Genomic DNA, 12,352 nt, shown 5'->3' on the forward strand with positions numbered 1-12,352 from the left:
CCTGTGAGACCATATGCTGGTGTGGTTGGCCCTGGGTTCCTCCTACTGCACGACAATGCTAGACCTCATGTGGCTGGAGTGTGTCAGCAGTCCCTGCAAGAGGAAGGCATTGATGCTATGGACTGGCCCGCCCATTCCCCAGACCTGAATCCAATTGAGCACATCTGGGACATCATGTCTCGCTCCATCCACCAACATCACGTTGCACCACAGACTGTCCAGAAAATGGCAAATGCTTTAGTCCAGGTCTGGGAGGAGATCCCTCAGGAGACCATCCACCACCTCATCAGGAGCATCCCAGGTGTTGTAGGGAGGTCATACAGGCACGTGGAGGCCACACACACTACTGAGCCTAATTTTGACTTGTTTTAAGGACATTAGATCAAAGTTGGATCAGCCTGTAATGTGGGTTTCCATTTTGATTTTGAGTGTGACTCCAAATCCAGACCTCCATGCGTTGATAAATTTGATTTCCATTGATCATTTTTGTGTGATTTTGTTGTCTGCACATTCAACTATGTAAAGAAAAAAGTAGTTAATAAGAATGTTTCATTCATTCAGATCTAGGATGTGTTATTTTAGTGTTCCCTTTATTGTTTTGAGCAGTGTATGTTTTTCATGCTTTTGTATGCGGGGCGCTGTCCTCAGATAATCGCATGGTTTGCTTTCGCCGTAAAGCCTTTTTGAAATCTGACACAATGGCTAGATTAACAAGACGGTAAGCTTTATTTTGATGTATTACACTTGTGATTTTATGAAAGATAAATATTTATAATTCTGTAGTTTGAATTTTGCGCTCTGCAATTTCACCGGATGTTGGCCAGGTGGGACGCAACTGTCCCACCTGGCCATAATGAGCGCACCTTGGGCTACCATTCTTCCTGGGGCTTCTCTTCAACATTGCTTGCTTTCTTGTGTGCAAAATGACAGTGCATATGGTTGCATTTCAGATAGGCCTCCATTTTTGTAAATGCTGTATGTCGCAGTAGTTGGACCAATACCTTGTCTAGTTTACTGAAGTAAGTAGGCAAACATTCACTCTGTTGTGATTCATTCATGTTCATGTTGTGATAGGTTACTATGACACAACTAATGTTAGCCTATTAGACTACTTTTTCGCCCCCTCCCTGCTCTCTTGCTATAGTGTGTGTGTGTGTGTTGCTCTCGGGAATGAGCATTTCATCTTGTTTGCGGCAGATTCAAATTGACTATAGAATATGCACTTATTTTAGTTTTGAGCTTTTCTGAAACTCTCCCACACAGAAAACATTGAGCACCTGGAGAAGTGGTGGCTTGGTTACGGTCATTGCATAGTGCCACAAATTCAACAGAAATGTAGCCTTTAGTTCTAGTTATTGAAGTTTAAGCTACGAAGCCTGTAAGAATCTTTGACAGTGTCGAGCGGATCTGTGCGTGTTGGTAGGCACAAATTGCGACGATAGCTCATTGTTAATGCGGAGGGCCTCGTTTCAGATAAATTTGACTGTGCCTTGTGTTATCAGGGACCTAAAGCAATACTTGTTGTATGGATTTAAAATGACCCCTCAGACGAGTCATCCTGGAGACAGGCTTGCCTAAACAGTAATGTTATTGAATGCTGACCTCATCCTATTGATTTATTTAATCAAAAAGGGAAACTACTAGCATAGCCTGGAGCTCATTTACTTTTAAAAATGACTCAAACTAAATTGAGTTTTCATCAATTACAAAATTGTCTCAGCCAGTGGTCATTCATTGGTCTATATGTCTATCTCTGGGTAAATCCCACAGTAAACATAGTCTGAGTTATAGGCCTATATCAGTATGGTAGACTGAGCATCACGTTGTTGTTCTGTGTTTATTTGGGACTGTGTGACCTCAGAGAGCACTAGTGCCAGTCTGATTCACCCAGGCACGCAACACGCCCACACAACCCTCCCCTCTCCCGGTGCGGCTCCAGCTCTCCTCCACTGAACCCTCTGCCCACGGCAATGACATGCGCTGGCAGCCCGCAAGACGGGGCGCTGAGCAGTGAGTCACTCCGATGCTACAAGTAGATGGATAGATAGCTGAGCGACTCTTCTTCACACTCCAAGCGAGGCTGGGGGGGTGGCGAACTGGAGAGCTGGAGAGACGCAACGGAAGAGAACAGAGATGGAGGTGCAACGGGACTTGAGTTAGGTTTGATGGACCGAGAGGGAAGTTTTTTCATTGGACAGAGTTTTAAATGTTATTTTCTATTTTATACATCCGCTCTCCTTTCTTTTTTTCCAATGACCAATTTAACTGAGCTGTGGAGATGACACAGCGGGGCTCTCGTGTCGGTCCGTACTCGTGAGTCTCAGATGCATGCGAGCCGCAGCGCTTACCCCTGACATTCAGAAGATTCTCCCAGCGGGGCGCCCAAGCTCCATGTTTACGGCAATTTGAGACAGCAATGAAAAGAGGCAACCGTTATCTCGCCAATTACACACACCGCGGGATTTTACACCTGGCCTTTTCCACCTCGCTCCGTTGTCTGCCTCGCTCTCTATCGTGTTCTGCTCTCCTCTCGTTCTCTGTCTATTGGGCTGATGGTACATGGGCAGGTAACTGACATCTCTCTCACTGTACCTGTTAGAATCCACCCATCTGTTCCGCCGTTAATTGCACGCCACAGATCTGTGCATTGTTTCATTTGCACTCAAGGGGCTCGAGATTAAGTATCTAAATGCCTCCTCTGCTAGACAAACAGATGTCTGTCTCGCCAGAACAAACACAGTACATGTCCCAATTCTCTTCAATGGCTCCCTCTCTCTGCTCTTGTCCTTTCACCACTGACTGAAGGGTGAAATCATCTATTCTGCCTCTCTGTCTCCCTCTATCCCATCTCACTCCTCACCAACCATTACTGTCTCTTTCCTCTCTTCCTGCAATCCTCCCCTACTCGTCTCAATCTCACCACCCCCTCTCTTGCCCTCTACCAACTGTCTCATACTCTCCCCTCTCAGTGCCTCTATCCTTCCTCTCTCCTGTTTCACCTCCCTCCCTCCCTCCTCTCTGGTCCAGCTGTGCTGTGTGTCTGTGACATCCGTTGCTCCAGCTGGGAGAGCTGTGGCCCAGGGCCACCAGAATGTCTGAAGTGGAAACACGGGAGCTAATGTCTCTGCTGCTGCTGCCTCTCCCTCTCCCTCTCCCTCTCCCTCTCCACTGTCATGTCCTCTCTTAAAACCACCCCAGAGAGAGAAGGGGAGCGGGACAGAGAGAGGGAGGGGAGAGACGAGAAACAGAGGGGGTAAAGAATGGAGAGAGACTGACAGGAGGAGAGATGGAGCAGTGACTGGGAGAGTGAAAAAGGTGCAGAGCTCTGAGTGCACTTCCTGTGCTCTCTTTTTGGAGCGAGATGAGACATAATATTAATGACCCTCTCCATCCATTATGCAAGATGGCGGACATATTAATAACAGGCTCTCCAGTAACACTCTCTCTGTTGAGACACATGAATTGTCCCGGTTTAAAAGCCATTCGTCCAGCCCCCCTCAGCATCTGTTATGCCATGTGGAAGCCCTCCGTTTCTGAGTCAGATGTCCCAGCTGGAGGAGAGCTCGTCAGAGAGATGGGTCATGGACGGTACTGGGTGAATCAAGCCTCAGTCGCTCTGTCACACACACACATGCACACACACAAAGGGACTGGGACCAGCACTGACTCTAGCCCTGGGTGAAGAGACTGAATGAGCATCTGGGCTCTGAGAGTGTCTCGTCTCTTTGTTATCGTCAGCTGCTGTCTCGTCTGGTGTTCTCAGGGCAAGGAGTGATGACCTCATAGATGCCCCCCCCTCCCTCCCCCGCGCCACCTACTGTTCATCGTGAAGAGACACAAACATTATGTGTAGTTACACTGTGCCTATATGTAACTACAGGATTTAGACCTCTTATACAGAACTTCTGCATGGCACAAATCTTGGCACCATATTACACTGCTAAAATAGGGTACAGCACACAAAATGGCCACCTGGTTTTCTAGGACTCTTGCATTTAGGAAATCCATTAAAAATAATCATGACAAAACAAAATAGCTCTCTCTCTCTATCTCTTTTTCTCTGTCTGTCTCTCATTCTCTCAAAAAAAAAGAAAATGCCTGCAGGCTGATACTTTACTCTTATTTTTCCTAAAGTGTAGAGAACAAATCCTGATCATTTAGGTGAAGAGAGAGCCCATTGCATCAGGCTGCACCACTTATTGGAGGGATGTGATAAATGATGGAGATTCATCCATTTCAATTGCTAACTACAATATCTGCCATATTGTGTGGGTTGAGAGATTTGTTTTTCTGGAACTAAGCGTTTTAAGATTTGTGCCACAGAGCGAGAGAGAGAGAAAAAAATCTAAGGGGCGGTGTTCTGTCTCAGTGCCAAGAGCACTGCAGTTTGCAGCCAGGACAGGATGGGAGAGGGAGAAACAGTAATACTGGGACCTCTATTGGTGTAAGAGGATACTGCAAGGACAGACTCAGCATGGTCTCTACAATGTGTGTGTGTGTGTCTCAATCCGCAGCTCTCCTCCTTTCCTCTCCTCCCGCGTCTGACAGTGTGGCTGTGAAGGACAGTGCCAGGCCCCCTCCAGAGGAGAGAGAAGGAAACTAAAAGATGCTGACGAGAGCATCTGTTTCCAATGACAACACCCTCAGCCTGCAAGAGAATACATATCTGCAACAAGGCATTACAAATCACACAAGCCAGATCTCACAGATTGATCAGAGCACTCTGTGGTAAACGTGATCAACCACACCCGTAAGCACAAAAACCCCCAGATATAACTAAGAGATAACATATCTGGTATTTCTGTCAGGTAGCCCAGCGGTTAAGAGCATTGGGCCAATAAACACAAGGTCGCTGGTTTGAATCCCCAAGCCGGCAAGGTAGGAAAAACGGCAGTCCTGCCTTTGAGCAAGGCAGTTAACCCCCCGACAACAACTGCTCCCAGTGCGCCGGTGACATGGATGTTGATTAAGGCATCCCACAGCACCTCTCTTCTTCACAGGTTTCGAGTTAAATGCGGAAGACACATATCGGTTGACTGCATTCAGTTGTGCAACTGACGAGGTATACCCCTTTCCCTGTTAATGAATCCAGAAACGAACCATGATATCGTAAAGACCTTCCAGCAAACAGAGATCAAAGGCTACCGTGCGGCAAAACTCTTAACTGCATTTTGTTTCACGTCCGATTAATAACATGCTAACACTAGCGCCATCAGCGCTAACTTTGTCAAACCAATGTATAATGAAAGACTGCACACCTTTCTACCGAGAATCTCCATCTAAAGACTCATAGATCGAAGGGCCTGTTTGAAAGGGGTGCGCAGGTTTACCTCTGCGTGTTGAACTGGTTCATAACATGCTTTAGAACCTTTTCAATCTCAGATATAACATCTTGGTTTCAGTAGAGATGATGACCCCTTCCCATGTATGTAGGATGAGGTGGAGAGGCTGTTCTGCCTGCGTTTGGTTGTGCCTTTCCAAGTGTACCTCCCGTTCAGCATAAAGGGTTGGATGGAGAGACTGTGCTGGGAGCGTTTGGTTATGCCTTCCCCAGTGTATCCTCCTTTCTGTGTAATGGGCTTGACAGTACGAAAGTGGAAGTAAATCTCTCCTCCGGGGTCCTGGAGGGGTTAGACATTGTGTGGGCTGTCCCCGTTCTGCCTGAACATAAAATTAAACAGATTCATGTTGTGGTAAACAAAGCTATCTGAGACAGCAGGCAGGCGCCCGATCCCGTCTATCCCTCCACTCAGGACCCCTGGCTTAGTAGCCACGCTGGATGGACGGGGGTGGATGGATATGGAAGAACCCTGTGGTTCTGAACATGACAAAGCTAATCTATAGACTGCAACAGCAGCCTAATGCCATAATGTGTGTGTGTGTGTGTGTGTGTGTGTGTGTGTGTGTGTGTGTGTGTGTGTGTGTGTGTGTGTGTGTGTGTGTGTGTGTGTGTGTGTGTGTGTGTGTGTGTGTGTGTGTGTGTGTGTGTGTGTGTGTGTGTGTGTGTGTGTGTGTGTGTGTGTGTGTGTGTGTGTGTGTGTGTGTGTGTGTGTGTTCAGTCTTTATCTGTGACCAATTCTCAGCCCCTTGTATTTCCACTTAGCTGCAAGACACCTGTAGTTGTTGAATTTGTTTCGTCTGCCTCATCAAGGCTCTCTCCTTCTCTCCCTTTCACATGATTTCATATTCACACTCCCTGTTCTAATCTGTCACCTTTTTGCTGTCTTCATCTCCCTCCCTCTTTCTCTCAATCCATTATTCTCTCTGTATTCTCACACCTTTCTCCCTCCCTCTGCCTTTCCACTCTCTCTTTTTTCATATTTGAGTGGGGTGGATTTACATTTGCAGTTCTCACTCTCTCTCTCTGAGAAACAGATTGGTGCACGTCAGCAATGAGGATCATCTCCATGGCAACCTCCATGGCAACCTTAGCTGAGCTCCCTTCCCCGTGCCAAGAGCCACACCCAGGAGGGAGGAAACCAGGAAGTGACGTGTTCACACCCGAGTGTCCATGCGTGCATGTCTGTGTGCTAAACAAAGGGCGCTGGAACAAAGCCAGGACATAGAGCAGGCGTCTCAAGGTGCCGCATTATCTTTGGCCCTATCATGTCAACCATGATGCAACCTAAATCTGAACCAGAGAGCTGGGGGTAAGGGTGTCTCTTTGGGTAACAATAGTTGACCCCATCTGGATGGTTACTGAACCTAAATGACTTACAGTAGGTGAATGAATGCCCCCTGCTGTAGAAATACAATCCAGTAAAATTGTGAAGCACTTAGCTGGCTACCTCACCAGGGATAATGTACTTAGATAATCAATAATGTAATGCTTTTTGCAACACTGGGGCCCGCAGAGCAGAGGAAGAGGCTTTTAGCCAACACACACTTAACACACAGCCAATGTAATAAACACGTTATTGAATAACACACACTCAGCTAAATACAGGACTACACACACTGCTGCTCACACAAAGAAACTCATACACTAAGTGCAATACTGTTTAATACACCAACATGAATCTGTTGATATTAGGAAATTACACACACTCAAATAAACACACATACACAGAGAACACACTGACAAACACCCACCCACACACAGACATGGTGGTGACCTGAGCTGGAGGGATAAGCCCTGCGACCTCATTCCCCTAACCCGTTGTCCCGCCTCCCCGATTTAGCTGTGATTGACTGCTGAGTTGCTGCCGGTAACGTCAGCCCCGCCCAGCCCAGGCTGCAGCTCGCCGAGACGCCAAGGCTCTGAGAGATCCTTTCTGCTGCAGAGCAGAGCGGAAAATTACCACAGCCTCTCTCTCTCTCACACACACACACACACACACACACACACACACACACACACACACACACACACACACACACACACACACACACACACACACACACACACACACACACACACACACACACACACACACACACACACACACACACACACACACACACACACACACACACACACACACACACACACACACACAGAGCTGCAGCCTACAGAGCGCATTCTGAACCACTCAAATGCAAAGAGACAGCCTCAGGCATTGTTACTGGAGCCACACCGGGCCAAACGCAGCACAGAGAGAGAGCGTGGCGACATAGAGAGTATATTTTGTGTGACTCTCAGACACCTAGTAAACACATACTGACTCGCATTGAGCTCAGAGGGCACTGCAATCTTCCTGACACACACTGACCCACTTACACATGCATTGCAATATTCAGAACCCCCGTGTGATCATAGAGAGCCCCCCAAAGCAGACCACATAGATAAGAACACATTCTGAACCAACCAAATGATCATACAGTGGCTCTGAGCTGGTATTTTATTTAGTTGTTTTTACTGACTGACCACTCACAAAAACAAATAGGTCAGTGTATTATGAAAGAGTATTAAAGAACTTATTATCAAAGAGAAGTACATCATAGAGCTTTGTGCGATACAGAGACCAAGGGGGACAGAACTACATTGAGGCCTAGACTACACAATATTTACAAAGCCCACTTGAATGCCACTGGTTACGAACAGCACCACTTTAAATGGCCAAAAGAATGCTCAATCCGCATGAGTAGATTGCGTTTGCTGTTGATAGACACAGTCTGTGTAGTCCAACAGAAAGGGGCCGAGCAGCTTACACGCTGAGCGGATCGAGCCGCCCTGACACACTTAGCACATGTTAATGAAAATGAGAAGAATCCTGTTTACAGCATGCTCAGGCTGATAGCATGCGTGTCTGGGGAGACCTGCTGCTAATTCACCATTATTCCTCTCAGCTGCTCCCCCCCCACACACACACAGACACACACACATGAAAACAAGGTTGGTGGACTGAAGGAGGGAGGGTAGATGGAAGGAGGGTGGGAGAGGGTGATAGGGAGACAAAGAGATAGATAGGAATTGATATCGAGCGGAACACTGAGGCTGAGAAAATGGAAGGAAAATGTTGTATAGAGAGCGAAATAAGGGGAGAGAGAATCAGAGGGATGGAACAAGGCCTGTGGGCTGAGGGGAAAGGTGGGAGGGGGAGGGGCAAAGAGGGCATTGAAGGGTGGGAAAGCAAGAGAAACAGTGAGACTGGAGGAAAGAGAAATGATGAAATAGAAAAGGGAACATAGACCGAGAAAGACAGGCAGGGATAGTGGCTGAGGGAAAGGGGCAGAGGGTTTGAGGGAAATCGATTAAAGGATGGGAATGCAAAAGGAGCAGAGAGACCATGAGATTGAGAGAAATGCACAGTGAGTCAGGGAAATGTACAAAGCAACAGCAGGGGTGAGAAACAGAGGGGATAGATAAAAAGGATAAGGGAGAGAATGAAAGAGAAGGATTACTCATGCACTCCGATGTGAAAGAAAAGGTTGTTACAGCAGTAATCCTCCAAGCTGAGGGAACAGCAGAATAAAAGGCATGAGAGTGAGAGAGAGGCCTATCCTGTCATCCACACACCTCCTGGGGACTCAAAAAGATAGGCAGGCCCCTGCTTGTGCCAAGCCAGCTCACTCATACACAGCAACGCAGACTCCTCCATTTACACTCAATTTAAATGACTGTCTGTTTGCTTCAATTTATATTTCACTGAACCTCAGTGGTGGTTTGTAAAAGATTCAACAACATGCAATCACCATCAATGAATCGATCTTGTGGATGCAAGAGAGAGAGCGAGAGACTACGGACTTAGAATAATGCGCTGACATGTTAACATTATATAAATAGAAAATGGAAATAAAACTACATCATATGAAAGAAAGTATTGGTTGTTGCACAATCATGAAGAAAAAAAACAGAATCCATCAAAAAAACAACAGCTGACGTTCTGATTCTGCTGCCATTAAAAAGCTCACAATTTGCGTTTTTCAATTAGGCTGAAACTCATTCATCCATTGAAACAACACATTTTTGGATCCTTGAATCAAATACAAAAGTGACTAGGAACACATTTCCACAGCGTCATAGAGAAGCATTCGAACGTCACAGATGTTAACTAGTTCAGCACCATGGACAGCAACACTCACTCTATCAAGACATGAGGCTACACGCTCATTGAAAATAAGCAAAAGGTGACAACTCTAGAGTTAAGGGTTGTTTTCTAAAGTAAGAGAAACTTTGAAAACAATATTCTTGACTGCAAGAAGTTTAAAGGAGCCATAACGGTATAATTCAATAGAATAAAATGCCCATTCATGTATAACCTAGATCTTACCTTCTCTTTGTTGGGTAATGTCTGAGTCCTGTCAAACGTGTCATTTCCATTAATACTGATAAGTTCTGCATCTGCAGGTGGATACGGTGCGGGGAAAACCACTACGTCACTCTTCAGTGTGTCTGAACTGAAACACACGTCATACTGCTGAGTAGATTTAGAGTAAGACCAGCTCCCGTCAGGGTGTGTGGTGATCATTGGGGCGCTGTGCATGCCGAAACTGTCGTCTGTCTTGAAGCATTTTACAGCTATTAAACTGATCAGGCTCAGTAAAAATATCACTGACACCGAGGCAATGGCGATCAGCAAATACAGGTTTAAATCAGAGAAATTCTCCTCCTTTCTCGGTACGTTTCTGTATTGAGTCTGTATTTCACCTGTACTTTCAACCACCACCACATCAATAGACACAGTCGCTGACAGTGAGGGTTCTCCGTTATCAGAAACCAACACGACCAACGGGTGTGTTTTCAAGTCATTGTCACTCATTCGCCTCTTAGTCCTTAGTTCCCCGGTGCTGGTTCCGATTCGGAAGAGGTTGGTTCCCTTGGGCTCAGAGATGTGATAAGAAAGCAGCGCATTGTAACCAGAGTCGGAGTCTACAGCCCTGATCTTGGCCACAAAGTAGCCCGCTTCAGCAGAATAGGGAATGTTCTCAGAGTTAACGGAGCCGTGATCAGAATAGGGCGCGAGAATCCCAGGACTGTTGTCATTCTCATCCAGAATAAAAACGTTCACAGTCACGTTGCTGCTGAGAGGAGGAACACCAGAGTCTGTGGCCTGAACTTTAAACTGGAAAGTTTTCGTCTCTTCATAGTTAAAAGTCTGCAGGCTGACTATATCTCCTGTATCTGAGTTTATATTTACAGAAGATGATACGAAAACACGTTTATCTAATGAAGAATAAGTTACTTTTGCATTTTCATCTGAGTCTGGGTCAAAAGCAGACGTCGTACAAATGACGTCTCCTACCTTACTGTTCTCTTTAACATAAATATTAATCACTGGTTCTGAGAAGTGAGGAGCGTTGTCATTCACATCAGAAACGTGTACAGTAACAACGCTGGTGCTGGAGAGAGGCGGGGTCCCTTCATCCGTAGCTGCGATGGTGACATTATACTCAGAAACACCCTCTCTGTCAAGAGGCCCATCTACTACTAAAGAATAATGATTATTATAAGAGCTCTTTATCGTAAATGGTACGGAGTCTAGTATTTTAACCTGTACAGCGCCATTTTTGCCTGCGTCATTGTCAATTATTGTTATCAGGCCAACCATTGTCCCTAATGACGCATCCTCTTTTACAACGTTAACTAAAGACGTGACAGATATCTCTGGTGGATTGTCATTCACGTCGGTAATTTCAACCAGCACTTTACAGTGAGATGCTCTTGGCTTGTGGCCTTTGTCTTTAGCTTGGATACGGATTTCAAAAACGTTGTTGGTCTCGTGATCAACCACGCCTTTCACGGTGATTTCTCCAGTTACGGAATTAATTGCGAATGCATCAATGCTATTGTCATTGTTTTGGTTGATAAAACTATACACTATTTCTCCGTTTAGCCCCTCATCTGAATCTTTCGCTTGAACCATAATCACGGAGCTACCTGGAGGATTATTCTCAGGAATACGAGCTTTGTAGAGGGGCTTTGAGAAAATAGGAATATTGTCGTTAACATCCTCTACATTTATAATAATAAGTGATGTCCCAGATCGTGGAGGTTTTCCTCCATCTACAGCGGTCAGTGTGAGCTGAATAACGGGCTGTTTCTCTCGGTCTAAAGCTTTCTGCAGCACCAACTCAGCAGACACACTCTGCTCTCCACCGCTCTGTACATCCAGGGAGAAGTGTTCATTCGGGCTCAGCTTGTAGCTCTTTACCGAGTTAGCTCCTATGTCTGCGTCGTAGGCGCTGTCCAAAGGAAATCTCTCACCTGGAAATGCAGACTCCGATACATTCAAATAGGTTTTAGGAGACCTAAACGATGGCGAGTTGTCATTTATATCCAAAACATTCACCTCAAGGCGGTATAGGTTCAATGGCGAATTCACAATGGCTTCTAGCGTTAAGGAACACTTCGTGCTCCGAGTACAGAGATCGTCTCTGTCTATTCTCTCCCTCACGGACAAAATTCCAGTCTTTGTATTTACATCGAAATACCTCTTATTGAGTCCCGAAATCTCAAAGCCACGATATTCAAGGTCCTGCACGTTAAGATGCAAATCCTTCGCGAAATGTCCGACAACAGTGCCCGGGTTAGATTCCTCCGATATGGAATAGACAGTCTGTGCTGATGCGATGCTCCAAAGATGGGACAACGGCAGAAGGTAGTACATCCACGGATGAAAAATAAACGCTTGGTGAGTCATTGTGACAGTATTATGCTTATTAAACCCCCAGCTACCAAAAGCAGCTGTCGTCCACATAGCTGCGTAATTTCTTAAAATCCAAAACAGACCCAGACGAGATCCACGATGTTCTGCTGCTCGGGCAAACAAAGCGTTTTTTTTTCGACACCGAACAATGCCCCTGTAAAGGGAGGAGTCTCAAACAACGAGCGAGGATTTACACTGTGTGAGCAGATAGCGACACCGCGTGGATATCGACAGAGAAAACGGAACAACTCGGCTATAGATTT

At 46.0% G+C, this 12,352-nt stretch overlaps 1 protein-coding gene across 25 annotated transcripts in view; it reads right to left on the reverse strand.

Annotated features, from left to right (window-relative positions):
* Positions 1 to 12,352, reverse strand: part of LOC123993294 (protocadherin alpha-C2-like) — a 228,089-nt gene that overhangs the window by 50,404 nt on the left and 165,333 nt on the right. Inside the window, exon 1 of one of the 25 annotated variants that reach the window (XM_046295272.1) lies at positions 9,714 to 12,197. The exons of the other annotated variants lie outside the window; for them this stretch is intronic. Within the exon in view, the coding sequence (XP_046151228.1) occupies positions 9,714 to 12,140 (2,427 nt within the window). The 5' untranslated portion in view covers positions 12,141 to 12,197. Of the gene's footprint in view, positions 1 to 9,713; positions 12,198 to 12,352 lie in introns of those variants that run through there. 25 annotated transcript variants of the gene reach the window in all.

This window comes from Oncorhynchus gorbuscha, linkage group LG13 (assembly GCF_021184085.1).
Source record: "Oncorhynchus gorbuscha isolate QuinsamMale2020 ecotype Even-year linkage group LG13, OgorEven_v1.0, whole genome shotgun sequence".
NCBI lineage: Eukaryota > Metazoa > Chordata > Actinopteri > Salmoniformes > Salmonidae > Oncorhynchus > Oncorhynchus gorbuscha.